Source organism: Gymnogyps californianus, chromosome 1, assembly GCF_018139145.2.
Source record: "Gymnogyps californianus isolate 813 chromosome 1, ASM1813914v2, whole genome shotgun sequence".
NCBI classification, from domain to species: Eukaryota; Metazoa; Chordata; class Aves; order Accipitriformes; family Cathartidae; genus Gymnogyps; species Gymnogyps californianus.
The window spans coordinates 132,124,820-132,152,803 of NC_059471.1; the positions used below are offsets into that span (position 1 = coordinate 132,124,820).

Here is a 27,984-nt window from a genome sequence, read left to right on the forward strand (position 1 = left end):
TCTTACAGATTTTTCTGAAGTATAGAATGGTCTCTGTGATGCTGGACTAGAGGGATACCAGCTTTGACTCACCGTAACTTCTCCTCTAAAGGAACCAGGAACAGTTAGGGAAAATTAGAAGCTAGAGTTTTTTAAAAACAGCTAAGTGCCTGAATTACTTTTGCAAATCCTGACTACATTATAAACAAAAGGCCCCTTGGTCAGTAAGTGTCATTAGTACGGGGTTAAGTCATCATCAGTGTGAGAGAGAGACAAATCCTGTTCTTAAGACAGGTTTTGATGCATTGCAACTAACATTTGGATCATTCACAGTTAATCACAGATAAATGGAGGGCAAGGGGGCACTGAGCAGGAAGAGGTATTGGCAGGCACTCTTAGCACTAACTTGAAAATTTGGCTATGAGGAAAAATCTAAGCTGGAGCGTACTGAAATTGTCAAGTAGGACCTGAGAACCTGGGGCTCATGGAGACCAAAAGGATGCTAGAAGCCTGGCCAAAAACCAGAGGACTCTCAGGTCAAGTTCAGGGATGCAGGCTGGAACAGATGTCTGCAAGAAGATGCCAGAAATGATTGAGGGGGCAGAACTTGCACAAAGGAGCTCAGGCCTGGAGCAGCAGCAGCACCTTGGGACTGGGCCAGAAACACACAGCGAAGGTTGCAGAAAGCACTGGGAACCCAACTGTGTGAAAGCTGGCTTTATTCTGACCGTGATGCCACAAAACCACACTCCACATGCCGAAACCACGGTTGCTCCTAGCGGTGCTTCCCGGTGCGATTGAAGCGCCTGTACAAGTACCGGATCCTCTTGTTGAGTTTGTGGTAGTCCTCTACAAACATCCGATCTCCCACCACCTGCTTCTTGCGGATGCACCTCTGCAGCTCATTCCCCCGCCAGCCTCGCAGCCACTTGGGCCCCACGATGAGGTCCTTCGGGTGGATCTGGAAGCCGCCTGAGAACAGGAGGGCAGAGCAGAGAGGATGAAGCCAGGCCCTGGAGGAGGCTGTTCCCAGGGCGGCCGGCCCCAATCCCCCCCGCCCTCTCGCTGCTGGAGCAGCCGCTCGCCCGCAGGTGGGTCCGGCCTCTCTCCCCTCCTGCCCCGGGGCCACAGCGGGAAGTGGGGGGGGGGGGGGGTCTTACCCAGGATCCCCACGTTGTCGTAGACCCCGAACAAGGCCCGTTTTTCCGTCCACCGATCCACCTGCTTGCGCTTCGGGGGCTCCTTGATGCGGAAGGCCCGGGTGAGCCCTGCCAGGGGCGAGGAGAGGGGCACGGGGAGGCCGGGCCGCACGGGCCCCCAGCGCGCCCCGCCGCCACCGCTAATGCTCCGCTCGGCCCGGAGCAGGGGCGCGGCCCGGCCCAGCAGGGCTCGTCCCGCCGCCCGCACCAGCGCTGCCATTGGAGTGACCCCGCGGGCGGCCCCCCCGCCGGGGGAGGAGGAGCGGTTCCGCTGGGCCCTCCGGCCCCGTGCCTTCCGGTCGCTACGGCCGTCGGGAAGCGGAAGGACGAGGGGGTGATGTCGCGCTAACGGTCGAGGAGGGAAGTGGAGCCGGTGATTGGGCGAGGCGCTGGCGCGCGGCAGCGCTACTGGGCGCTGATAGGCCGGGGAAGGGGGCGGGGCGAGCGCGGCCCGCGCGCGCGCTGTTTTGAGTGCTGGGGCCGGCCTGGGGAGGTGGCGGTGGTTGCCTGTGGGGTTATGCCGGGGGCTATGGCGGCGGCCTGGGAGTTCCACCTGCCCCTCGTCCCTGCCGACCTGCTGCGGGACGGCGGCCCTGGGCGCTACGTCGTGCAGGAGGTGCTGCCCGCCCGCGAGCTGCCGCCCGCCCTCACGGGTAAGGCCCCCCTTCCTGGCCTGGCCCGGCCCGGCCCGGCTCGGCTCGGCTCGGCCCGGTCTGGTCCTACCGCCGGCTCATGGCCGTGACCGCATCCCCCCCGTCCCTCTCCGTGTTTCCCTGCAGCCTTCCGGACTGCCTTCCGGGCGCGGGGCGCGCTGGCAGTGCTGCAGCACTTCGACCCCCTCTACAGCTTGCTCCAGTGAGTGCAGAGCGACGAGCGCAGAGCCGGGGACACCAGGAGCGGAGTGGGTGGAGGAGGGTTGTGGAGAGGCTGGTGCACCTTGAGCGCTCACGCCTCTCGCTGGTGGTGTTTACTCGCTGCCCTCACACACTGTCCTTGCCCTGCAGCCACTTCCAAGCTGTGGAGACTGCTGTCAAGGAGGATGCCCTGGAGCTGATGATGCACGGTGGGTATCTGCTGTTTCCAGCTGAAGCAGGAGTAATAGAGAGGTTGCTCTCCTTTGGCAGCTCAATGATGATATAAAGGCTAATGTGACTTGACCAGCTGGGTTGCCCCCTCAGCCCATTCCAGTAATATGGGTCTGTAATCTTGGTGGACAATGCTGAGCTGTGCATGTTTGCTGTAAGGGCAGGCCGACAGAAAATCCCCTTCCCTGTGTCCCTGGAAAATACATCTTTGGGATGCATCCCAGCTCTGAGTGAGTGTTTCTATGAGCTGACAAGGGGCTGTGGGGATAGGATAGGACAGTGCGCCCAAGGTTTGGGTTGCAGAGGGCAGCCCATGTTACAGCTGGTGAGATGTGAGCACACGTCTTTGGTAATCTGATGACTGCTCAAAGTCTCCAAAAGAGAGGATGGCTTAGGGGCCTGGCAAGGAATGCTCATGACTTTCTGCCTCTCTTCAGTGGCATCCCATCATTCCAATGAACTTCCTGCTATCTTGGATGATTCTGGGCTGAGCCATGCAGACCGCACTGCTCACCTCAACGCTCTCAAGATGAACTGCTACTTGCTGACTGGCCTGGTGGATGCCTTTGAAATGGAAACCTACAAGAGTGGTTTGTTGGAGGTGGATCCTGGTGGGAAGGTAGGTGAGGGGACTGGGGGGAAAACAAAATGATAAAAGCAGAAAACATGTAAGCTTGCTAAACTCTGTGGTATGTCAGCTGTTACAGCTGGGTTTGTTTAAACATGATGCCAGCAAAAGCAGTGCATAATGTGGAGTACTGGTATTTCTGTGAAACTGTACATGGAAAACAGCCAAAGGGACAATATGTGTCTAAACATCGGCAGGGACTCAGATGCTTAGGCCTCTCTGTTTCACTCTTCAGTGTCTGGCTGGTACTTAGTGTGCCAGTATTTTCTTGAGAGTCCCTTTCTGTGGTCAAAGATGACAGCAACGGTCATTTGATGTGGGCATATAAGCTGCTCATACAGCTCACTGTATGTCTCAATGCTGTAGAATTTAACAGTCATTTTCTTTTTTGAGGGAAGCAGGGTAGCGATGGTGATTTTTCTGTTGTCAAGCTGCTGATGTATCACATTGTGTAATCTCCTTTCTAGAACAAGAAGAACCGTACCAAGTTCTCTGCATCCTTGTGGGAAGAGGAGAGGGAGCCACTCTTACGGCTGCTCACACAGCTGCTGCAGCTGGATCTCCGTCACCTTTGGGGTGGTTTGGTGGTGGAAGAAGAGTTTGTTAGGTATGGGACGGAGTGGATGTAGAGGTGGGATGAGTGACAGTGGTTTTCTGGAAGGGAGGGTTAAATGTTAAATCTGCCAGTGAGGTGGTATTACAGCCCTCTGTGGGGTGCAGATCATTGGGAAACTGAGGAAACTGTCTTGAGGCAAAAGCAACGTGTTTAAGAACCACTTCCTTTCCTCATGTAGGCCTCAAATTCAGATGTTGTTTGCTCAGTTTTTTAAGGATACTGGAGAATCTCTGGTTTGAGAGAAATGTTTGCCTAGTGCAGTGTGCTAGAATGATGTTGGTGCAAGTTGTGATAGTGAGGTTTACTGTCTCTCTTCTGTGGTTTTAGCTTAATGACAGGAAGCTGCTACCGTATCCTGGAGAATCCAAGTATTGGTCTTCAGAAGTACCGGGCCACACAGGAGGCTATAACACATCTGCTTGCTGAAGCTCTCATTCACTATGATCACATGTTCAGTGAGTTCCTGCTCTTCTGCCTTCTTCCTGAAGCCATTCCCAGTTACTTTCCCTGACCTCTTTTTTCCTTCTCACGTGCAAAAGGTGCCACTCTGAAGATCACGCAGATGCTGCAGCACTTTGAACATGTAGCCCCAGTGTTTGCACAGGCTGTGAGCCTCTGGGCTACAAAGTGTGGTCTGAAAAGCCTGGTGGGTGAATTGCTAAGGTGAGAAAAATACCCCGAGGCTTGTCCTTCTATCCCTAGCAACTTGAGGCACCCTATTCCTTGTTTCATGTTTCTGTGCAGGGAAATCGGACAGAAGTGTCCACAAGATCTGGCTCGTGATGCTTCTGGAATCAAGGGTTATGCTACCTTTATAACTGAACTGGCTGAACAGATTCCAGCTCTGGTGCTATCCAACATGAGCGTTCTCCTGCGTCACTTGGATGGGGAGGTACATTTCCGCAATATTGCCTGTCTGGAGAAGTCAAGTGGTGGAGCTGCTGCTATCCAGTTTTTCTGTCTGAAAACAGAACCTCTTTCCCAGAGACCAAGTAGCCAAAACCTGCCCTTTGGAATAGGTTCTGCCCTTGCCTAAAAGATGCAGAGGAAACAGAAACCATGACATCTACTGTCTGGTTGTCACTCTCGGATATCAGAGAATGGGAGACTGCTCACTAGTCTGAGATCCCAGCTGTTGTCCCTTGTTCTTCAGTACTTAATGAGTTTGTCATCATGTTACCTTTTCTTAAACTGCCCTTAAAAGCTGTAAGTGTTTCTCATGTCAGTTCTTGGCTTCTGTGGACCTAGCTGGATAGCAGGGTTGGATTACTCTGTCTTGCAGGCACAGCCACGTTCACCCAAGGTTAATACAAAGTCCATAATGGAGAAATTCACTTAAGGCTGGAGCCTGGGACTTAGAAGGGCCAAACTCTGGGCCATCCTTCCCCTTGCCATATCAAGTCGTGTCTTTTTGTCTGTTCCTGGTTCGACAACTCTTCTTTTTGCAGAGTTATGTGATGCGAAATGCCATTCTGGCGGCTATGGCAGAAGTGCTGGTGCAGGTGCTGAATGGTGACCAGCTGGAGGAAGCTGCCCGTGGTACTCGGGACCAGTTCCTGAATATGCTGCAGGCCCACGTCTGTGACATCAATGGCTTTGTGCGCAGCCGCGTGCTACAGCTTTTCACTCGAATCGTTCAGTGCAAGGTAGGTCTATGCGAGGGAAATGGTGTTGACTGAGTCATCCCTTCCCCTGTTGTGTTTTCTAAGGGAATTTCTGTCACCCGGCTCTTTGTTTGCAGAGACTGAAGTTTAACAGAGAAAGGTATTGACCCTGTGTACTGTGGTGTCTGCAGTTCCTTTTTCCCAAGAGACCAAAGATCCTAGGGGCGAGGGAACTGGGGAACAGAAATTAAATGCTGCTCTCCATTACTGGGACAGACTAGAAGGAAGAGCACAGTACACAAGCTCTTTTTGGACATTGGTATAGGAAAACATCACCCTCGCTAGATATACTAAGATTCGACTCAACAGGACCCTGAATAACCTAGTCTAAGTCCTTGCTTTCAATAGAGGTTGGACCAGAAGATATCCAGAGGTCCCTTCAGACCTCGACTTTTCTATAAATCTATAATCTGTGCCTTTTAGTACATTAATATGTCTGCAGTAAAATAACTTTTCCTGAGTCTCTAGGTCTTCTTGATAACTTTGTCTATGCTCTCATTGTGTGCTAGGCCCTGCCTTTGACTCAGTTTCAGTCTGTGGTATCGCTGGCTGTTGGGCGTCTCAAAGACAAATCTGTGGTAGTAGTTAAAAATGCGATCCAGCTCCTGGCTGCGTTTTTGTCCAACAATCCCTTCTCCTGCAAGGTAATTCTGACTATTATGATGGATATGCTAGATGTCTGTTTGCAGGCTGAATATTTGCAGTGTGCTGTAGCCAGGGCAGCCGCTTTTCTCTGTCTTGTGGGAGGGACAATGTAGCCTTTGACTCTGCAGGTGCGAGCTTTCTGGTTTTCCCAGCTTCAGATCTTGCTTTCTCTGGCTCTTCCCTTGCTTGGTGTAATTGGTAGGTATGCTGAAGGCCAGGAGGGATGTGTTTGATTGTGGAAAAACTTGCAGCAGTTTGATTTGAATCCACTGTGGGACTTTTTTCCTTAGGATCAGAGTTAGTCTTTTAGAACATTCTGCACAGAGCTGCAGCTCTTTGTGTTTAGCTGCACCTTCTCCTGAGCTGCTGAGCCTCAGACTGGCAGTTCCTATTCTAGGATGATGGCCAGAGTCTACTATTCCAGTTTCCAAAAACAGGGTTATCTGAGGGGATTGACAACTTAAGGCAGGGAGTGGAAGAGAAAGGAGAATTCTAGCATTTCAGAAAAAGGAGGATAAGTAACATATTTCTTCCTCTCTTTCTGGCATCTTCAGCTAAGCTTTACTGACTTGGCCGAGCCACTGAAGAAAGAGGTGCAGAAGCTGCAAGAAATGAGGGACCGTGGCAGATCCATAGCAGGTAATTTCTCTTCTTCTTTCCCCTTCCCAAGGCATACCAGGGTTTATTTTTCCTCATCTTAAATTTGCTCCCAGGTTGTGGTGGCTTTTGTCTCAGATCTTACTCATGTGAGACGGTGAGGCCAGATAACTGGGATTAAACTCTCAACAGTTATTCATACAGTGGTGTTATAAAACGACCATATCAATGTCCATATCTAGATCAACAGTCCATTTAGCTAAATATCCTATTTTCATGGTAAGAACTGAAAATACCTATGAACACCCTCCCAGGTTTCCATTTTCAACCCTTCACAGACTACTTGAGCTATAATTTTGGTCAGATATTAATTTAAACTTGATTAGCCTTGGACTTGGTGCTGCCTACAAAACAGCAGCTATCAAATATCAAATGATGGTTCTCTCTTACCTGTCATTTTTTTTACCCTCAGTGGTTTCTTTTTTTATGCCAAAGAGTTCTTGTCTATTCTTACTGCAGTCTGGGTGGGATCAGCAATGGGAATAGTGCCTGCTGGGGGGGGGGGGCGCAGGGGGAAGGTAGAATTCCTAAGTTACAGATAAGTTTCTCTCCCCATTTAGGGTGTCATTTGAGTCTCTGTATTCTTCATTCCCTCTGGTTTTTTTAATAGCTCCAGTGATCACCCCAGAGGAAGAGTGGGAAGCGATGCTGCCAGAAGTTAGGGCTGCCACACAGCAGCTCTTTCAACCACTTCAGGAAGGGGAAGAGGAGGTGCTGGAAGTTGAGGAAACAGTGGAGAGTACATCGGAGCAAATCACTGGGCTGCTGAGGAAGCTGAATTACAAGTAAGAAAGCTCTGTAGTTTGAGAGAGTGTTTATCCCAAGGGATGTGTCAATCTCTTGTTCTCTGCTCAAGAAAGGTTTGAGCTCCAGGGTGGAGGGATGATTTCCAGTAACATTACTCTGTAGGAAGAGATTGACATGGGCACCCAGCACAAGATGCTGGCAGGAGCTGCTTTCCCAGGTGTTCAGGGCAAAGTTGGATGCTTTCCCTTGTGTTCTGCCCTAATGGGTTGCTGATGTTCTTCTCTTGGGCAATGTCATTGTCCAGGAGTGCAGCCCGCCTTACGCAGAAGGCCCTGTGTCGCTTCCAGGGGAAGGAGCCCTTCAGTGGCCCCACGGAGGAAAATGAGGAGGCAACAATCCTGGGTGTTTTGAAGAGACTTTACACAGGTAACTACTTCAGATCACTCTGTCTCTTCCCTAAGTTCAAGCTGATGCCAGAGCTAGACCAAAACCCTCTGGAATACCCTGTCCCTCTTTCTGACCTGTGGGGCTCAGTCTGTGTGTACTTGACAGCTCATAGAGCTGCACCATCTCTGGATCATTTGCTCATCTAGTGGCCTGGCATTTTGGCTGGATCACATTAGTCCTGTTACTTCATTTCTGGTCAGAACAGTTCCATGTTGCCAGTAGAAGTGCATTTCTGATGCTTTAACTCACGTAATATCTGCTGAGGGGAGTGAAGCCAGTGTTATCCACTCGCACCCTCCTGTCCTGTCTGAATTTGTCAGGAGTTCTGCTTCCTGAACAGGTGGCAGCACATAATGCTTACCCTTAGCAGCCTTGACCAAGTATCTGGTTCAAGCACAGTCTTGGTTATCTGGGGCTCAAGCCTCTGGGTGTATTTTTGAGACTTCATGTGCTTTATATGTGGTGTTTGTTTCAGAATAAGGTTTCCTAGCCAATACCCTTGAGCTCATTTCTATCAAAAGTCTACCGTCTAAAAGTCTTCTTAACTTTGTCAACTCTCCACACTTGCACAAACTTTGCTAGGGAGTAGTAGTGTTTGCCTTCTCCCTACTCTGCCCTGATTCCCTTTTAGGGCCTCATCCATCTTTGGGGAGCTGTCAAGTTCAGATTAACCCCTTCAGCATTTTAATGGAGTTTACCCCAACTGGACCATGCCTTTCTCCACCCCTGTATTAAGCTGGCATTGCTGTGGTGCATCACATTGTAGTACTGGAACTTGCTCTACAGCATGCTGAGATTTTGTCTTTGCAGCTAAGTCTGATGGCAGAATTTGGATTTTTGTCTCCTGGCTCTTGGAAGGTGTCACTATGCGGTGGAGAGAGAAGGGTTAAAATGCCCTGAACCGTGCCTGTCTCTCTTGTACCTTCAATACTGCTCACAAATAAGTGTTTGTGCTGTGCAGGTTCGTGCCGAGGTGAGAACAGTGAGGATCCCCCACATGGCAACAGTAGTCTTAAGACTGAAGAAGTCGTACTGGAAGAGCAGTCTCAAACAGAGCTGGTCAAACAGGAGATGTTGGTGCAATACCTGCAAGATGCTTACAACTTCTCAGTGAAAATCACAGAAGCCCTGAGCCTGATCAGCAAGATGATGTATGAAAACTGTGTCTCAGGTGTGTGAAATAGCCGTGGGGCCCTTTCTCCTCCATTCAGCACTTCTAGATCGTTCCCCTTGCTGGAGAGGAGATGTGGGAGTGGTGGAGCTCCAGGGGAAGGGGAAGAGGTTGGAGGAGCTGCTCTTCACTGAGTAGGTGTCACAGGCACTTCCAGGATATTGGAAAAGCAAGCACCAATTAAATGACTGTTGTAAAGGGGTTGTGTTAGGGCATGAACGGGCTTTTTAGGAATCCATTTTTTAAATATCAAGGTTGAAAATGTTTTTAAGAGCCAGGTGACCAAAATGACTTCATTTACAGAAGCTCTCCTGCCTCCTGTGGGAGGGGATGTATGTTCATCATCTTGGCCGAGGTTCTCCCAAAGTAAGCATGGCCAGTGAAGCTGGGTTCTGTTACCAGCTCAGTGCCCTGATGCAGCTTCAGGTGTTATGTTGGCCACAAGAGGAGAACTGAGCAGCTTGGCTCATCCACCTCACCTTTCCTTAAACTTTATTCTGTAGCTAGAAGTGATCCTGATCAACAGGTTCGAGGCCTGGTGCTCTTCAGTTCTGTAGTGAAAGGTGGTGATGAGTAGGCCTTTGAGTTAATTCAGCTATTCATATTTAATACTAGAACTACTGTAGCCAGTTAGACTTTCTTTGAAGTGCTTATCATGAATCGGCACCCCCGAGGGGGCTGGGACATAGAGGGGCACAGCTCCCTCCTCTCCCATCCTCCCTGGCACATCCACTTGCCAACCACTTGCATAGTTCTGGGGTACAGATGAGTCTGGGCACTGCAGTGCCCTAGCTTCATGCAAACACTTCTGAGGCTTCATTTGTATTAAGGACTCATATGTTACCCGTAATAAGCGCGTGGGCTTCCCCAGCAAGGTTTGGATGTCATTAGCTGTTAGCACACACAAAAAGGAACTCCTGAGATCAGTGTCTTTACAGGTAAGTTGAAGGCTGAGAGTGAAGCCCCTCACCTGATACTTAAACACCTAGGTTTTGGTTTGGTTTTTTTTTTAATGGCTGCACAGATTTTACTAACTTTCCACCTGCCTGTTGTCCTATGCTGTAGTGTAAGGAAGGCAAGTTGAGTGTCTGGACAGCGGAGACATTTTGAGACATTGTCTCCATTTGGAGACAGTATGCTGCTGGGTGAGGGGCTTGGTGGTCAGGGATGTGTGTGCTCTGATTTAGGGTTTTTAATTAAAGATTTAAGATTTAAAGATTTCATTTTATTTTTTCTGTTGCAAATATGTATCTTCTGATGTGACTGGGGGCAGGGGAAGCCTACCAGTTTGTCTGATAGGGAATCTTTATTCGGATTTATAAGTTGGGGCTTATCCTGGTGTAAGCTCCCACTTAACAAGAGGTCAAACTCTATGAACTGTTCATTGTACAGTCCCTCTAATCATTACTGCGGCTCTCTTGTGAATGCTCTCCAACTTAATGTTTTTTCTTGTCTTATGAGCAGAAGACTGGGGAGTATATTTCAGGAGTACTCAAGCTGGAATCAAATACATTATTCCTTACCCCATTTATTCATCAAATAGCTTAGTTTCTCTGGTTACAGCATCGCACTGGGACTTACATTCAGCTGCTCTTGTCTGCTGTGACCATGAGATCTTTTTTTCTAAAGCTCCTGTTTCCCAGAAGATAATTTTGTTCTTTTTCAAACATGGTCTCTGTGCTCTTCTCCTAAATGTATCACATTAGATTTAGCTGTAATATTGTTAACCTGTGCCTGTTTCCTCCAGGGCATCTACATCTTTGTACTAGCAACCCCATTCTGACTTGAGCCCTCTGCAGACAGTAGCAGTGATCTTAGATGCTTGTAGGGCTTGCTGTGAGAGCAGTACGCCTATGAATTTGTTTTAATGGCCTCTCTAATGGGAATTAGGAAAGAACTGCACTAACGCAACTGTTCTTCTCTCTGCAGTGGTGCAGGAAGCCATTGAGTTCTTTGTGACAGTCTCGCAGTTTGGTGTGCCCCAGGCACTGCTTGGAGTCCGCAGGATGCTCCCTCTCATATGGTCAAAAGAGCCTGGTATTAAGGAGGCCGTGCTGAACGCCTACAGGCGGCTCTATCTGAGCCCCAGCGGGGATTCGGAGAGGTACGGCTCTTCCTAATCAGAAGGCTTTTTTCTCCCCCCCCTGCCCAGCCCAGCCCCCCACCTCACCCCGTTTCTTCTTTTGGGAAGCTATTGGGAATGGGGTATGGACAGGAAGAGAAATCAAAGTTGCCATGCTTCATGCTGAGCTGAAACATAAGGTTATATATCTGAGTATCCCAGTCTTCCTGTGGGACCTACTGCTGAGCTTCTGCTCTTAGTTTGTCATAGGGTTCATGTGTAGGAAATTCATGCAGCAAAACTCCATGTGAGACCTTCTGGAAGGAGAAGCTGAGAATTATTTTAAATTAAACTGTTATCAGGCACTCACACTTAATGTTCTCATAAATTTCACTGTCATACAAAGTACTGCACCAAGATACATGTGCTCAAATGATCTGGGTAGGGTCCCTATGTGATAGGGAACAAACAGTGTCAGTTATGAATGTTCGTCTTGTCAGTGGGGTTCTTGATTGGCAACAACGAACTGATTTTTTGGATGGCTATTTCAATCCCCTTGGGAGTCAACTGTTGTTATGGAGTCATCCCATGTCTAAAAGTCTTGCATGCTTCACCCTCCGTGGGCAAAGTTGTTGCCCATTGTCTGTTCCCCCATTTTGGGTTTCTTATGGCTTTAGTCACTCATCCTGTTGCGATAAGAGGAATGGTATACAGCGTGGTCTAAAGTTGGAGCTACCTTTCTGTTACCAGAGCTCAGGGCTTTTGCTGACAAGTCACGCATGCTGTGGCCTTATCTGAGTGTAGGCGTTCTCCTTCTGATGTACACAACACATTCCTCAGTGTTTACTGGTTTTCTTACTGTCAGTTGTGTCCTTGATTTTTCAATATACACTGTTTCTTTATCCCTCACACTATACAAGGTTAGCTGTTGTTATTATCATTTGGGTGCTTTCACACACATTTGTATTTCATTCAGACCGATCTTAAATCTTTTTGTAACAAATCTCTACGCGTGGCAGATGAGAGGATGTTAATGGGGTCTTTGTTGCTGATCCTTATTGAGGATTTGGGGGTGGGAGCTGGGTACCGCTTGCATGCTTGTTTCTTCCACACTAGAGAGGAGCTGTGTCTCCTCTCTACTGTGGCACTTGCTCTTTTTTCTTAGCACTTGCCCACATGTAAATCCTGTTGGATACACATGCACTAAGATAAGTGTGATCCCTGGTGAGATGCACCATACCTCACCCTCATTTGTACCATCAGGGCAATAAAAAGCACCCACTGCTTCGTATTTCTTCTTGATAGTATTGCCTGGAGATGACTCTCCTGCAGTTTGAGCTCTGGCCTTATTTGTTCATAGAGAGATATTCAGTTTCTTATGCTCTAGGGAATAGTACTTTGACTTGTGGTTGAGAGCAAACTGGGAAGTGGCTGGTGAGTGCCTCTTGTTGGGTCTTTGAGCACCGGGAGGAGCAGCAGTGCACAAAGCAGTGGACTTTTAAGCCCATGTCATGCTCATTGGCACTTGAGCTGAGTGACTTGGAGAACTCCAGCTTGTGGAGGGGGAAGTTTTCCTGTCCCCAGGGATCAGCTCTGTTATCTAATGGATGTCCTCAGCTCTCTGAATAGGAGAGTAATTGTGACAGTTGCTGTTTCTTTTTCTTTACCTTTTAATTTTTTTGTTGTTTTGTTTTTCCCCCTTCAAAGGGCCAGGGCCCAGAGCCTGGTGCATTCTCTCTCTCTTGTCATGGTGGATGCATCGCTAGGAATGATACAGTGCTTAGAAGAAATAGTGAGTACTTGCCTTGCCTGGGTTTGGATTGTATTTGTGATCTTAGATGTCCGTTATATTAAAATGGTAGTCATTGCAGTTAATGTCTTTGTTGGTTTGAAGTCCATCCTCCTCTGCCTCTCCCTACTTGTTTTATTGCATTTCTCTTCCAGATCTCAGAGTTTGTGCAGAAGGATGAAATAAAGCCTGCTGTGATCCAGCTGCTTTGGGAGCGATTCACGGAAAAATCTCAGTGCTCATCACTAGAACGACGTGCTGCTGTGATGCTGCTAGGGATGATGGCACGGTGAGCCCAGGGCCTGGTCTAATCCTGTGAGTGGGAGGATGTACAGGGAGTCGATTTTTATCGAAGAACTGTGGGTGCTGCATCAGCTGACCCTTTGTTCTGCAGCTTCAAAAATAGTAACCACATCATGGGGTAACGAAGCCTGGAATTAAACATAGTTGTGCCGGGTCCCACCAGCACGGTCTCTGAATGAGTATGACGACATTACTTTCTTTGTGTTCTGAATGTCCATCCCTTCTCAGAGCTTACAGTGTCACAGCTCTGCAGCTTTGTCTGTGTTTGGATAAGAACAGTGAGAAGCTGCTGAGTAGAGATGTCTGGAGCCTTTAGCATGGAGGGAAATGAATCTACTTCCCTTTCTGGGGGCAAAAAGAGTGTGATTGCACTATAAGGTTTTCATGTCCTGAGTTTCCCAGCCCAGTAACCCTTTGGTATTTAGCTTACCTGCTGATTTCTTCTTGCTCTTCCTACTTCAGTCCTTCATCAGTCAAAAATAGGCCTGCATAATGATGATCTTAAAGGTCTTGGCTCTAGAGCTGGAGCCATTTCTGGAGCTTACAGCCAGTTCTGCAATTTGAGTATTAGATATTCCTTCCAAGGTATTTTTGCCACCCCATCCCATGTGCTTGTGGCAGAATTGTAGACATCATCTCAAAATTAATATCCTTCCCTAAAATCATGGGATTTAAAGAAAACTGTACGTTTCCGGGGTACCCCATGAGATCCTATGGTGAGTCCATGGGTCTGTGCGTGTGAAATAAGAACAGCATTGCCTTCTTCACAAATCTGCTAAGGGAGGTGATTTTGCTTTTGTCCTATAGATTACAAACTTTTTAGATTCTCTTTTTAAATAGGTTAGATTCTGTTCTTGCCTTCTTCACCCAGTTAATTCTCTATTCCTTGGATCAGGCCTGGTCTGAGGAATATACAATTCTACCTTTCACAGGTAGGAAAGGGGTGTGGGGGGTGTGGGTTTTGAGGTTTGTTGTTGTTGTGTTGTTTTGTTTCCCACGCTAGGGGAGGAAGTGGCACGTCACCAGTCCTGAGCTGCTGGACTCTTTTCTATTTTGCAGCTTTTTTCTTTGTCTTACCCTTTTAAGTTTTGCTCCTTTCTGATAAGGAAGAAGAGTCAAGAATCTTCTTTCTTTACAAAGAGACAGTGTGCCCAGTGTTGTTCACTTTGGAGAACCTCATCTCTTAGTGGAGTATGGATTATACTGGCTTCTGTGGAATATTGCTTGCTGCTCCTATAGCTATATCTTGAGTCATTGGATGGATTTCCCACCCACCCCCCCCTTACTCAAACCACTGCCTTCCACAAGGCACAAGGAGTATTTATCTTTGTTATTCATACTTCTGTAAACTTTCAGCAGCAACTCGTGTAATACCCCCATCCCTTCCATTCTGTAGAGGGAAGCCAGAGATCATAGGTAGCAACCTGGATGTCTTGGTGACAGTAGGGCTGTCTGAGAAGGTATGTGAAGACTATCGTCTGGCTCAAGAAGTATGCTATGCCATCTCCAAACTTGCCAGTAACCCTAAGGTAAGACTCTTAGTTTGTTCTTGAGGTCACCCAGAAACAGAGTTATCCACAAACAAAGAAGGGGGGAAAATGGTTTGTATTGAGAAGAGAGAGAAGTGATTAAATTTTTACTGATTTTGAAATTAAGTAGGTTGAGACCATTCAGCAGCACTGTCTGGAAAGCTTAGCACACATCAGTGAACATGTGATAAAAGAATTTTCATTAGGCAACAGGCTGAATTCAATTAGTAAAGAGTTCAGTGCACAAGAAAATCTGTTTTCCTTTCAATTCTCTTCCTCAGACTCCCAGTTCTAAACTGATTTGTGTTTCCTCAACCATGAAGCCCTTTCCTCTACTGATGTTTTCTGGTGTTGTGATTCTTTTGCCCTCCTATTAATTGATATTTGGGAGTTGTCAGCTGTACAGCTGAATATAAAACATGAAAGGTTTTCAAACCTGTCCATGTTGTACTTACAACAACATGATGGTCAATGGCTTCTTTGTCTGGGGAACAATTTATACTTTTTTTTTTTAATGCACTTGGAAAAAAAGCCTCTTTGGTTTTTGACTCAAGCATTTAGGGCATTTTGGTTCAGGAGTTCGAGCATAAAAGCAGCCCTCCTTCACACAGCACCATCATTCTGTGTTTGCCCCTTCCGCTGGGGACATTACTGCAGGACCTTCATGAATTAATGTGTGGCACAACATTTAAGAATGTTCTGAAGACAGTTGTAATTCAATTTTAGGTTGACTTAACTCTGCAATTAAGTTTGTATGTGAGAAGGGACTGAACTGTAGATACTTAAATGACTGGTAGCTCTTCCTTCCCCTCCCCCCTTCCCCCCCCGAAATTCAGTACAGAGAGTAGGGTTGTAGTAAATTGAGAAATTTTGTTTCCAGCTACTGAAAGCTGGTAAATCCTCAAGCAGTAGCTTGTTTTGGTCAAGTATATTTTGATCAGGCAGCCACAGGTGTGCTGGGATATCTCGGGCATTGTCATACTTGGTTTAGTAGTTCTCTGGGTTATCTTATTCCCAACCTAAAATGTGGTGGGACTGCAACAGCCTACATGTGAGGTGGTATTGGATCCAGAGCTGTTATTTCTACTGATGATATTTTGCTTTTAAATAAAACCTCATAGTTCTAGAGTACCCCCAGGCAAGGGCATCTAGCTGACTTACTGCTGATAACTCTGAAGATGCTCTAAAAGTTTCCCTCTTCATTCATCGTGGATAATGAGTAAATAATATCAGATTTTTAAAGGGTTACTTTGAGATTTCAAAAGAGTTATTTTGATTTAAGGTGAAGTAGTGGAACCGTCTGGGTTGGCCTGGGATCATCATTTGGCCAAGCTTTAAATCCACCCAGTGCTGCCACCGTGCCTTCAAAAGTGATAGTAATGTCCCTGCTGTGTGTTCAGTTGCAGAGCAGTACTGGTTGTCCCTGCCATGGGCCCAGCATGGGTTTAATTAGCATTGTGCACACAGCAAGGTTAAGTACTGGGAAGGGCATGGGGGGATCTTTTATGTGGTAAGAGTATCTCATCTGTTCTCTCTGCAGCCAGCACTGGGGAAGAACAATGCACCTTTTCGACTGCCACAGAACCACATGCTCTTTGGTTGCCTGAGTGAGGCTGTGAGTAAAGGTGAGCTCAAGTCAGCAGTAGGTTTGGAGGAGATGAAGTTGGGCTGTGAGACAGCCTGTGTTGTCACTGCTATGTGTGGTACATTGGTCCCTCTTCTCATCAGGCTTTGCCCAACCAAGTGGTCACTGGATCCCCTTCATGGAGGCAGCCGTAACGCTCATCTACCAGCTAGCAGAAGGGGCAGAGGAGATATGTGCTCACATCCTGCAGGTGTGCAGTCAGCAAGCTCTGGAGAAGCTGCAGGAGGCTGATGGGCAGGAAGCTGGTGAGGAGAAAAGCTGGTGAAGGAAGTCTGTACCCATGGTTTCTAGTGCTGTGTTTGGGTGGCCTAGAGTAGCTGCAGGAGGAGAACAGAGCTGCAGAGGCGCTAGCGGAGGTGTAGGCGTGGAAGGGTGCGAGTGCTGTGAAGGAGTCTGGAGCATGGAGATGGGTTATACAGTGAGACTTGGCAATAACTGATGGGGGAAGAGGTCTAGATCAACACTGAACTGTAGTAATTTTTCTCCACTAGATCCAGGGGTCTCTCCCAGCAGAGTCTCTGATGATGCTAGCAGTCTCCCCACATTCCTGCTGATACACCTAGTGTCCCTTGTGGGACAGGTGGCACTGCAGCAGGTAGCATATTTGGAAGTGTCAGTGAGTGCAGAGCTACGCAGACGCCGCATCCTCAGAGAGGAGGAGAAGACCAAGAAGCATTCTGACAGCAGCACGAAGAAGCAGAGACCCCGGGTGAGAACTGAGGGTTTTTTTTCCTACAAGCAGCTCTTGTAGTGTCCCAGCTACTACTACAGCAAACTTCTGGAGAATGCACTCCTGAGGATGCACGAGGTCCAGGGTAATGCGTGCTTTGGGAATAGAAATGGACATGTGCTGGTCGGGATTGACAGGGAGAGCTGAGGTCCTCGAATGACCCTGTTCAATAAAACTCTCACACTGGTCTTGGGTTTTGAAGAGGCAGAGGGGAGGGAATGACGCGTGATGTCCTGGCCATGCTTATCTTCCTGCTTCAGGCAAACATTTCCTTTCCGCTCACCACCTCTTTTCTTACCAGTGCAGTCTTTTGCAATTGCTGCTAGTGGTGAAGAACACCCATTTGTGCCCTGAGTTTTGGAAAAGGGCTTCTGGAACCTTGGTCCATAGGGTTTGAGGGTCCTGTCCTCTCTCAGGTGGTAATGATGAAAGTTTAATAGTAGCCTTCTTTATGGGATCTGTATGATAGAAATACCCTGTTTGGTTAGGTCTACCTCAGAACATTTTCCAGAGTGTAGTGAGGCTGACTTTCTTGGGTAAGAATAGAGAAAAATGTTGTGTGTCCCTAGGTATCCAGTCCCTTAGATGCCTATACTGCTATGTCCAGAGAAATTTGTAGTTCATTTCCTCATCTACCCTGCTTATCAGTGTCACTACCACTTCCCACACAGGAGGAGGTTACTATGAGATTTTCCAAGAAGCAGCAGTTGGATGCAGATTTGGTCCCCATGCAACGCCCATGTCTCTCTTCTTCCCTTGTGTTGCTTTTGCCTTGCTGTAAGGTTTCCCATAATCTTGCTCACAAGACCAGCAATTCAAAGGCTGCTTTGAACTTCTTGCTTTTAGGATTTGCATGTACCTTAAGTTGTGCTGGCCTCGGGCACTGATGCCAGATGTGTCCTATGTCTGTCTCAGCTCAGTAGCTTCAGTAGCTTAGGCTTTCTTTTATTGGTGTTCTGTGGCATGTGGACTGGCAAATCCTGGACTACCCTTCACAGCTTCATTCAGTTCTCAGGGAAAAGTGGGTTATAAAACTCTCCATCAGTCTGTTGTTCTCGACTCCAGTCATGCTGCTGGTAACGTGCGTGCACCTCTCGCCTGAGAGAAGAGTACTTTGTGAAGGAAGGAGTTTTTGTTGCCTGTCATCTTTTTTACAGTCTTCCTTTCTGCACAGAGCACAGGAAATGAGACCACTATGGAAGAGGAGCTGGGCCTCGTGGGAGCCTCAGCTGATGACACCGAGGCTGAGCTCATCCGCAGTATTTGTGAGACAGAACTTCTAGATGGTAAGTGTGGCTGCCACTGAGGAGCACTGACTCCATCTGCCTGTGTGAAAGAACAGGTACAGTGGGTAACAGATCCAGAAGGAGGAAGGCTGTTTCCTTCAGAAGAAAACACTGTCATTTTTTGTCCATTGTCAGTTTCTATGTAGGCTGTCTGTTTCTTTGCTCTGCCTCTCTGGAGGTGGTTTTTCAATGGTGAAAGTGAGTCAACCAGTTTCTATAGTTTGCAGGAGTTCTGGGATAAACTGAGTAATTGTTCTTAAAGAGGGATGCACAAACAGTGCTCTCATACTTGCTGTCTTTATCCCCACTCTCTAGGGAAGCACCTGTTCTCTGCCTTTGTTCCACTGGTGCTCAAGATTTGCAACAACCCTGGGCTCTACAGTGATACAGCGCTCTCGGCTGCTGCAGCTCTAACTCTTGGCAAAGTCTGCATGATCAGGTAACGCCTAGCTGTGCCGGTGTTATCTTCCCAGCCTTTCTAGTACTAAAGCACAAGCAAACGTTGCAACTCCTTTCCTGTCGAGAGAACAAACATAAAAGAGCATTCATAGATTTTTTTTTTTTTTTTTTTTTTTTTTTTCTCCTTAAGGTCTCTCTGCTCTCTGAGAGATGGGATTTTGATATCTATGCCTTCTTTTCTGTACTTTATCTCGTCAGCTCTGAGTTCTGTGACTCGCACTTGCGCCTGCTGTTCACTATGATGGAGAAGTCCACTCTGCCTAGTGTGAGATCCAACCTCATTATTGCAGCAGGAGATCTGGCCATCCGTTTCCCCAACCTGGTGGAGCCTTGGACATCGCATCTCTATGCCAGGTAATGCTACACTCGTTGCTGGGAGAGGACAGGTGATGAGAGCTCTGTGGAAGGGTGACACTGGGCCTCCAGGAGGTGAGAATGACCCAGGAAACCAAATTTGAAGGTGTCAGTGCAGGGAGACAACAGACCTGGGCTGTGGAGTAGGCTGTCATGGGTATCAGTAACTTAGAGATGCTCACTCAGCCGCTTTCTGCGGTAACTATGTGCTTCTGTCAGGTTGCGGGACCCTTGCCCAAGCGTGAGGCAGACGGCTGGACTGGTGATGACTCACCTCATCCTCAAAGACATGGTAAAGGTGAAGGGCCAAGTAAGCGAAATGGCAACTCTGCTTATAGACCCAGAGGAGGCAATCATGGGAGTGGCTCAGAACTTTTTCAGTGAACTCTCCAACAAGGCAAGTGGATGCTCAGGGACCTTAGTTCACGAGAGTGGGGAAGGGCTGGTGGAGGCTGGGTCAATGACACAAGAGTTGAGTCCTGGAGAAGGTGTGTTAGTGGTGTAGAGCAGCTGTCTGTCCCTCTGTTGCCTAAATGAGGGCAGATAAAGGAAATCTTGCAACGTGAGTTTTGTTTCAACCCTGATGTTGCTGAATTTGACCTCATCCGTTCACATCAGAAGGCAGGCTCCAAACCAGTGCCTTGTCCCTTTGCTTTCTTGTGTACACCTAGCACAGGGTTGGGAACAGTTTCCTGCAGCTTACCTTTAGGCCTTACAACAGAGTTCCCTGACCTTATGGCTCAGGCAGTTCACCATCTCTGAAACCTTTCAAAGTTGTTCTTGGCTGTGTGACATTGAGATACTTAAATTAAAGCAGTTACAGCCCAAGCAGGTAAGAACAGTAGCAGCGTTACCCCCTGTACACTGTTCATCCAACATGAAGGCTGCTGCGGGCCCTTCAGAGTTTGAGATTTACTGCCTGAGAAGCTGCAGTGATACTGAGGCTTTACTATCTTGGCTCGCTCTGTTGAAAGCAGAGCCGGCCACCTGACTGCACTGACTTCCTATCTCTGCAGTGTCTATAACAAAAACCCCGTAAAAGCAGTGGGAAAGGGAATCTGAATTGAGCCTTTTCAGGCAAGATGGGAGGCAGTTCCTTGAGCTGAACTGCTGTGTAAGCTTCCTTTATCAGGAAGCTTTTGTGTTGGGTTGTGACAAGGTTGGAAAGCAAAGAAACTGCATCCAACTCTGCCAAGGAGCAGAGCTGTTGCAAACCAAGGGTTGCAGTTGTTGTTAGCCTGTTGATTGGTTGGGTTTTTTCCCCCTTAGCTTCAGCCAAGTAGTCCTGGATAGGTTTGGCTGGCTGCATACAGCTCGTTTCAAAAAGCTGATGTTTTCAGTCAGTAGATTTGGGGTGTGGAGAAAGGAGGTAATTTTAAGTGGGCAGCTTATTTGGCTTGACTCAAGCTGTCCTTCATAATTCTGTATCTCATGTAGAACCTTTTATTCTGCACAGGGTAATGCCATCTATAACCTGCTTCCAGACATAATCAGTCGTCTCTCAGATCCTAACTGCGGTGTAGAGGAGGAATCCTTCCGCACTATTATGAGGTATTCTGGGGTTAAAGAAATCTCTTTTGACCAGGACTATGTTTATGCAAAGGAGGTGCCAGATCCAGAGAAGAGAAACTACAGTGACACATACAAAATGCTTTTCAGTTGTTCTCCTTGATCTGACTTTTTCAGTCTGTGTCTGAAATGGAGTCATGCTGAGGGGAATCGATTCTAAAGCCACAGAGTTGGGGGTGAGGAAAGACTCCACAAAGAGTTTCCATTAGCTCATTCAAAATGACTTTCCCCCTAGAAAAGGAAAACAGTTGGTTTTATGCATGGGAACGTGGATATGCAACATTAGGAGAACACAACAGATTTTAAAGACTCTGCCACCTTTGTCATTTTGGTGGCCTACTGGATTTTTGTAAGCAATTTTAGTAAAGCTGTTAGGGTTTGGGGTTTTTGTTTTGTTGGTTTGGGTTTTTTTATTTTTGTTTTGTTGGGCTTTTTTTTCAAGAAAGCCTTACTCCATAGTATAGAGACATATTGGAATATTTCAATCTGAGGGTATTGGTTGCTCATAGATAGCACAAAGAATGTCTTTAGTGGTAAACTACAGAAATTTTCCTCTCATATCTGAAACTTAACCACATGAGGGTTTTTCTGAGTTGCCTGAATCCCTGTGGATTACAGAGGGGAGCGTTGGACAAAACAGAAGTATTGCTGTTGCTGAAGAGAACAACAATAAAATCTCCAGTGATTTTTCAACTAGTCTTTCTGTCCATGAGAATCCAGTGCATTTAGGAAGAGGGATGGAATTTTGGACAGGTCGGAGTTGCAAGGCACAGAAAAGGTCTGTTAGTGAGGCTGAAATTGAGACTGAAAATAATTTATGGCTGCAAAAGCAGATGGATGTTTTGCTTCAGCTTTCAGTAAGGAGGGTAACGTGAAACAGTGGGAAATACAGCATGTGGCTACTGACAGCACATGTAGAAGGGGAAGTTAGTGTCTGAAGTGGAAGCAAACCATCACAGAGAAACAAGAAGGCGGCACGTATAAAAAGAATGGGACATAATTCTGGAATTTTCAGTACAATTTTTAATAAATTTCAAACTGGAGGTGCTACCACAGACCTACAGAATAAGTGTAGCACTTGCATTAAAGTGGGAATAGTGTGGTTAAGACAGCTATAGATGGACTTTTCTGACTTCCAGCAACATACAGGGAGAGAACCGGAGGTCCCTGGCAAATAAGAGAAAAGGCAGTATTGATTTAACAAAGTAGACAAGTATCAAATTAGTCTAAAGCTAATTAATTTTAAAGGAGACCTGATCATCAGTTAGCACACCACATCATATCCTTTAAACGGGGAAAAAAGGGAGTAGTGGTTGAAACTGAACTATTTCCCCATGTAGCACTATACGAAACGCTTACATTGTGAAGAGGAGCTGGTTTAACTCGGAAACAGTGGTGGACAAAAGCACAGGCTAGGAAGGAAGCAGTGGCTTATGCTCCAGGGATACTTGCCAAACTGGGGAATAGGGAGGTGTAAAAAAGATAGGGGTAGTGGAGGGAGCATCACTGTTAAAGGACTAAGTCATGGAGAATGAGAGGGTTACAGTAATAACTGAGATGAGAACTAGCAGAACAAAGCATAGGGTTGACTGTTTAGAAATTGTTTAACCTCTTCTGTAAAGCTATGGCTGAAGTTAGAGATGCATTCCACTTGCCATTTTAGCAGTCAAGTTATTTCTGGTTTACGTATAGGGAAGCGTTGGAGGTGCTGGTGAGACCTTGCCTGGAATGCTGCCATGGTTCTGGTCACTTAAGTTAAAGAAAGATGAATTGATGCTGGAACAAATGCAAAGGGAGGACTCGAGGATATGATCTCTGTTCCGTATCTTAGAAAAGAAGCTTGCTGTGGTGGCTGTAGACATAAAGACTGAACAAGGATGTGCTTAGAGCAGTTATATCAAGGCCAGTGGCAACCTGACTGAGCTTAAGTTAACAGAAATGTTGGTACAAGAAAAAGGGAGGCCAGGACCTTCTTAATAAATAGAAGTTATTCAGTGATTTCTATGAGGACATCATGCAAAATGCAGAAGTACTTAACGGTTAAAGTCTGTGTGTCTCTATTCCTCAAGAAGCTAAGAAAAACATGGGATCAGGTTAGCACTTAAGTTCTGTTAGGCTTTGTTCCCACTTTAGTGCAAAGTAACGCTCACTTTTGCATTGATCCAAAATACAGCAACACACCTTCAGCAAACCAATAATGAAAAAGTCACAAGAACAGTTTTGAAGGGGAAAAAAAAATTACTGCATGCCACCCCACTCCCCTCAAGGTCCGCTTGTCAGACATGCTAGTCTGCCAGCGCAACTTGTAAAGTGAGGAGATTGTCTGGAGATGTTGCACGCTCTTAAAACTGGATGGAAGGAGTGGATCAGAAGTCAGTACTGCAGCCTTTTCAGTGTCCCTCCCACCTCAGACCCTGCACAGACATTAGCACTTCTTACTCCAGACCTACAAGGGTCTTTTGCTTTAGCTGGATTTCTTAGTTTCATCCTAGGCAGGTGCTATTACGCAAACATGCAGTTTTAATTATATGTTATGTCATAGCAGCTGTCCCCCACCAGGGACTGTGATCACTGTTTGAAATTATATATACGCTTATAGCTTCTCCTGAACCAAGTCTGAGGCATGCAGAGCTCTCTTGTCTTCCTTTGGAGGACCATCCAGCTGATCACTGGATAGGATAGCTGCAAGCATCCCATGGTGTAGGCAGAAATGGGGTTTCGTCTCTGGGCTCTCAACTTTGCCATTTTTTTTTCCTTTGCAGACATCTCTTCTCATATATTACAAAAGACAAACAGACAGAGAGCTTGGTGGAGAAGCTTTGTCAGCGATTCCGGACTGCCAGGTGGGTTGTAATCCTAATTTTCCTGACAAGCAAGTCTGCTTCTTAGGAATTGTTAGAAGAAACTAGCTTGTATACAGTGGTTGTAACAGGTTCCCATCATATTCTTCACATGGCAAAGTGACAAATGCTGACATAACCTGGATTTAGGTCCCTTTTTCTTTTTTTTTTCTATCTTCCTCCTAAAAATACATTAATAAATATGTATAAATTAAGGCTTCTGGTCTTATTACACTGTGATTGGCTCCTCTCCCTTCCTTCCTTTCTTGGGGAAAAAGTTTTGTGACAATTTAGGTCTGCATTACAGCTGAGCAAGAAGACATCCCACGCGTGGGTTTTATGCACCTTTGTGGTCCTTCTCCACAGACTATTCCCTTGTATCTCAGCTAAGAAATCAGTGTGTTCAACTGAGAAGTTGGGATCTCCCCAGCAGTCCTGTCTGGGGTGATCTCAACTATCTAGTTGATATAGGCCTGTCCTTGTTCTGCGTACAAGGGCTGCTCAGTACTAACTCTATGCCTGGGACTCCGTTTTCTTATTCAAGGGCTTGTGCCACTATATGCTTGGGCCTTTGTTCTGCTCTGTCTGCAAGATGTGTACGCCTTGCTCATGGTGCTGATTACAGAGTATATAGTGCAGGATCCATCCCATGAATCTGGGATATCATTTTGCTTCCTGGGTTTTGGGGGCATTTTTGTTGCTTCTTTCCTCCTGCTCCCTAAGCTGTAACTTCGCTGACCCAGACGTACGCTATTTCCACCCCCCCACCCCCCCCCAAGAAGAAAGATAGTAGAAATTTATCTGCCTCTCAGTCATGTACTTTCAGTGATATCTTCGTTTTACCTTCCACTGGGTTTGGTGCACCCTGCCTTCGTCCATTCCTGTGGTTCTCCTTCTCCATCGTTGTGGTTTTGCCCTTGAGGTTTAAGCTGTGTCTGCTTATCTTGGCCATTTGTACACAGTGTCTGGGCATGTGACCCGCTCAGCTGTCTCAGGGAGTTGCATATTCTCCAGAAATATTTGGATTTTGTTTCCTGAGCTGGAGTGGAGAGTGGCCCCTCTCTCCAGAATTGCCTTCCAGGAACAGTGGTGAGCTCTTCACACCACACTTGTAAAGAACCATCTGCGTGTAAGCCATGTCTAGCCTTTAGTAAAAATCCTAATATTTCTGTACCACAAAGATGTTCAGTTTAATGCGCACTAGCAGTAATGCTACAGCAAGACTCTCACTCCAGGCTAAAACAGGAGCTTATCAGAAAAGATTTTACAGCTACCATCATTCTCAGCATTTCTGGAGTTCTAAACATAGCAACATGCCTGGTATCATTCAGACTTTACATGTGGATACACCTGGATGCTGCAGCTTTGCTCTCCATCTGTCTGCATTTGGTGCATTCTGAGAGAGTATACGCAGGACAGACTTCTGGCCCTCTGCTTTGTGTATATTAATAATTGAGGCTTTGACCTAGCTCTTTTCCCTCCCATTCCATCACAGTGAGCTACATTAAGGATGTTAGTTTGCTTTTTTTTTTTGGCCTGGTTTTTTTTCAGTACCTTTTGCTGGAATTTCAATGTAGTCCTCCTTTGATACAGCAGTTGTTATTTGTTCACTTTATATCTTAATGAAACTGGCCTTCTTTATGTAACTGGCCAGGAAAGAGAGAGAACATCAAATACAGCTTCTGCTTGAGACTATCTCAAACATGCAAAAATGAGCAGCCAGAGTTTTCTTATTATTCAGTTGAAATAAGGCCCTTAAAGAGGAGTCCTCACCTCACTGAGTGTATTTGTTTCCTCATAGCCAGCAATAACTTCTGACACTTTTTAAACAAGTGACTGTGTTCTTTAACAGTGAAGCCTTCATGTTTTTCTGACAGACACTAAGTCAGTGTCTTTTGATGGAATACAGTGGTGGTTGTGTATGGTATGGCATGGCACTCTGTAACTGACCTGTAACAGAACAACCTGAATCTCATGTTCTGCAGGCCAGAAGCACCTGCAGGAAACGCTTTATCCTCATGTGCTGTAGTTCTAGGTAGGATGTGCTCATCCTTACACACCCCTTTTCATAAGAGCTAATGGCAATCTTTGTCTTTCCCAGAACTGAGCGTCAATATCGGGATCTGTCCCACTGCCTTACTCTGCTTCCCCTCTCGGAACGGGGCCTTCACAAGCTGCAGGACAACTTTGACTGCTTTGCAGACAAGCTCCAAGACCCGGCTGTCTACAGTTGTTTCCACACTGTGCTGGTTCGATTCCGCAGAGCAGGCGGCAAACCTGAGACTAAAGTAAGGACGGGGGGCAGCAAGTGTCCAGGCCAGGAAAATGATTGCTTTTTACACACGGTGACTGGAAAGCCCTGCAGTTCTCCATTTTAAGCAGGCAACTCCTCACCCCCAACAATTTATTAGAGAACTTGATGGCAGTTCTGCTATGGATGTAGTACTTGTCTAATGCTTCTCTCTTCCCCCCCCACCCCCCCTTCTTTTTTCCCCCACTGTGTTACATCTCCATCAGGCTCTGGCTGAAGAGCTGGAGCAGAAGCTGTCTGCCTCCCATAACCGAGGGCTGGATTCAGCAGAGACATGCCAGGAAGGTAGTGGAACTCCAATGCCAGAGCCAGCCAAGCGGAAACCAACAGGAAGTACGTTCCTTTTGTGAGACTGCAGCCTTCACCCTGATCCTGCAGTCCAGCAGAGACACCTAGGGACTTTTCCTCACCCTTACAGACAGAATGGCTGCTACCTTTCTCTCTTTTTTTTCTTTTTCTTTTTTTTTTTTTTTTCTTGGCAGGTTCACGCCGCCAGCCCCTGCGCACAGCCAACAGAGATGAAGATTTTGTCACACCCCAGCCTCATACCCTCCGAAACCATAAGCGTGTCCAAAAGCACCTTCCACCCAAAAAAGCTATTATCGCCTTCTCCAGCGATGAGGAGAACAGCTCTGAGGATGGTAAGGCGTTGTACATGTATGCTCAAAAGGTGACAGCGGAGAAGTGAAGAAACACTATAGATTTGGCCCAGTGGGGATGTTGCTTTGGTAATGGGCAGAAGGTGTGTAGGGCTTCAGAGCGCTGCCTAGGTTGCCTGTAGATTTCTCTGTTCAAGGCAGTGGAATGCTGGTTATTGACACATTTTACTCTCTTTAGAGCTATCGGCAGAATTAAAAGAGGAAGAAACCCCCACCAAAACAACTCCCATCACCAGATCTTCAGCCCGCCGGCTGCGCTGAGGGAACCATCTGCCACTGTCTTTAACTACAAATAAACCTTGTTTTATGCAGCAGCCGTCTTCTCTCGTCTGAACTACCCCATAATATGACAATGCTTTAAATCAGGAGAAAATGGAAGTTACACACCAGGCTAAAGCAATTCCAATCCTGTCTTTCGATATCTCCACAAAGAAAGGCAGTGATGAACATAACTCCTGCTTTGACTTGTTTTGCCCTGGCTTTGCAGACAAAAGTAAGCTGCTCTGATTTAAAAAAAAAAAACAAAAACAAAACTTTGGAAGAAAGTCTTTAAGAAGAGCCAAATTAACCACTGAGTACAAAATACTCATTCCCTTCCCCTTTTGTATGTGGTTATAAGTACACCATTCAGCTTCTCTTAACACAGGACCAATATGGTTTTGCTGGGTTTAAGCCCTTTTATGTTTGAGACTTTTCGAAGCTCTTGCCCTGCAAAGCCCAGCAGGGCTTTGAGGGGAAGTTACCCGCATCTTGTACAGATCTCCTCAAAGAAGAATTTAGGGATTGGGGGGGAGGAGAGAGAAAGGCTGACTTAGACTATAGCTAGAGTGCTTCAACAGAGAATATGCAAAGTGAGTAGGAAAAAATACAACTTCTAAAAGTTGTTTTTTTTTTTTTTTTTTTTTAAATAAAACCAAAAACTTTAGAATTATCTTTGCCTAACTCTGATTTGCTCAAGTTACCAAGTATACTGGTAACATTGGTTGTCTCACTGCGCTTTTTGGAATGTATTTACTGCAATTATGAGACTGGCACTTAAGCTTTTTCCTTCCAGGAATGCCACATCGGTGTTCAAGTCAGTCCTGGCACTCCTTAGACTGCCATGTGAACATGAAGTGCCCTAAATTTGAATTTGTGTTAATCACATTAAAAAAACCTTTAACCTCCTGTCTCGCAGGCAAATTGGCATTTGTCCCAGAGCTATTAGTACAGAATTATTTCCTCTTACCTGTCAGTTGCCTAGAAAGCAGACTAGTCACTAGCTGGGCAGGAATCGGAAGGGTCCTCCTTCTGCAGGTTCCTGCAGATCTTCCGCATTCTTTGTCTCTGAGGATCTACCAAGTTCCTGCAGTCGTCGTGGTCACCCTTGGTTTGCCAGCAAGTAGAGCCTGCTGCTCAGTTCTCCTCTGGCCTCGCTGCATAAGTAGCGATAAAAGACTGCTGTAGCTTATTTTGTTCCCTACTAAAAAAAAGAAGCATTAGAAATTGCATAGCTTTGCATTGACCTGGGAATACAGGTTTTTTATGCCAATACCTGAATGGACATAAATATGTTAGATGCTTGTAGAAACAAGTAGATGAGGGAATGATGGGGTGGCAGGTGCATTTAC

The 27,984-nt window shown here is 46.6% G+C and overlaps 2 protein-coding genes and 1 non-coding gene across 4 annotated transcripts; 2 read left to right on the forward strand and 1 right to left on the reverse strand.

Moving 5' to 3' along the window:
* Positions 1 to 681: 681 nt before the first annotated feature.
* Positions 682 to 1,437, reverse strand: MRPL51 (mitochondrial ribosomal protein L51). The gene is made up of 2 exons (XM_050894172.1): positions 1,140 to 1,437; positions 682 to 951 (listed from the first exon to the last, which is right to left on the reverse strand). Exons 1-2 carry the CDS (start codon positions 1,396 to 1,398, stop codon positions 755 to 757), a joined length of 456 nt encoding a protein of 151 aa, XP_050750129.1. The 5' UTR covers positions 1,399 to 1,437; the 3' UTR covers positions 682 to 754.
* Positions 946 to 26,690, forward strand: NCAPD2 (non-SMC condensin I complex subunit D2). Of its 2 annotated transcripts, none has more exons than XM_050893905.1 (31): positions 946 to 1,070; positions 1,958 to 2,033; positions 2,183 to 2,241; positions 2,701 to 2,882; positions 3,359 to 3,498; positions 3,835 to 3,962; positions 4,047 to 4,170; positions 4,252 to 4,399; positions 4,956 to 5,153; positions 5,681 to 5,815; positions 6,371 to 6,455; positions 7,084 to 7,258; positions 7,525 to 7,646; positions 8,629 to 8,838; positions 10,768 to 10,942; positions 12,608 to 12,692; positions 12,845 to 12,978; positions 14,389 to 14,521; positions 16,062 to 16,146; positions 16,250 to 16,411; positions 16,658 to 16,875; positions 18,071 to 18,182; positions 18,498 to 18,621; positions 18,840 to 18,995; positions 19,215 to 19,392; positions 20,452 to 20,546; positions 23,327 to 23,407; positions 25,506 to 25,692; positions 25,922 to 26,048; positions 26,198 to 26,356; positions 26,553 to 26,690. In XM_050893905.1, the coding sequence occupies exons 1-31, from the start codon at positions 980 to 982 to the stop codon at positions 26,633 to 26,635; spliced, it is 4,167 nt and encodes a 1,388-aa protein (XP_050749862.1). In that variant the 5' UTR covers positions 946 to 979; the 3' UTR covers positions 26,636 to 26,690. The 2 variants fall into 2 exon arrangements, with proteins under 2 accessions (XP_050749862.1, XP_050749854.1); XM_050893897.1 differs by lacking the exon at positions 946 to 1,070 and adding an exon at positions 1,708 to 1,831.
* LOC127029825 (small nucleolar RNA U85) lies at positions 2,302 to 2,626 on the forward strand. Its single transcript, XR_007768256.1, has one exon. It is a non-coding gene; the product is annotated as a small nucleolar RNA U85 (small nucleolar RNA).
* Positions 26,691 to 27,984: the final 1,294 nt, after the last annotated feature.

What these genes read in the sequence shown, in the direction of transcription:
- NCAPD2 (XM_050893897.1), top strand. Translation starts at nt 1,708, where the DNA reads ATGGCGGCGGCCTGGGAGTTCCACCTGCCCCTCGTCCCTGCCGACCTG. An exon ending in ACAATCCCTTCTCCTGCAAG is followed by an intron (nt 5,816 to 6,370) that starts GTAATTCTGACT and finishes TGGCATCTTCAG; the next exon opens with CTAAGCTTTACTGACTTGGC. An exon ending in CGAAGAAGCAGAGACCCCGG is followed by an intron (nt 16,876 to 18,070) that starts GTGAGAACTGAG and finishes CTTTCTGCACAG; the next exon opens with AGCACAGGAAATGAGACCAC.
- MRPL51 (XM_050894172.1), bottom strand. Translation starts at nt 1,398, where the DNA reads ATGGCAGCGCTGGTGCGGGCGGCGGGACGAGCCCTGCTGGGCCGGGCC. An exon ending in CGACAACGTGGGGATCCTGG is followed by an intron (nt 952 to 1,139) that starts GTAAGACCCCCC and finishes TCCTGTTCTCAG; the next exon opens with GCGGCTTCCAGATCCACCCG.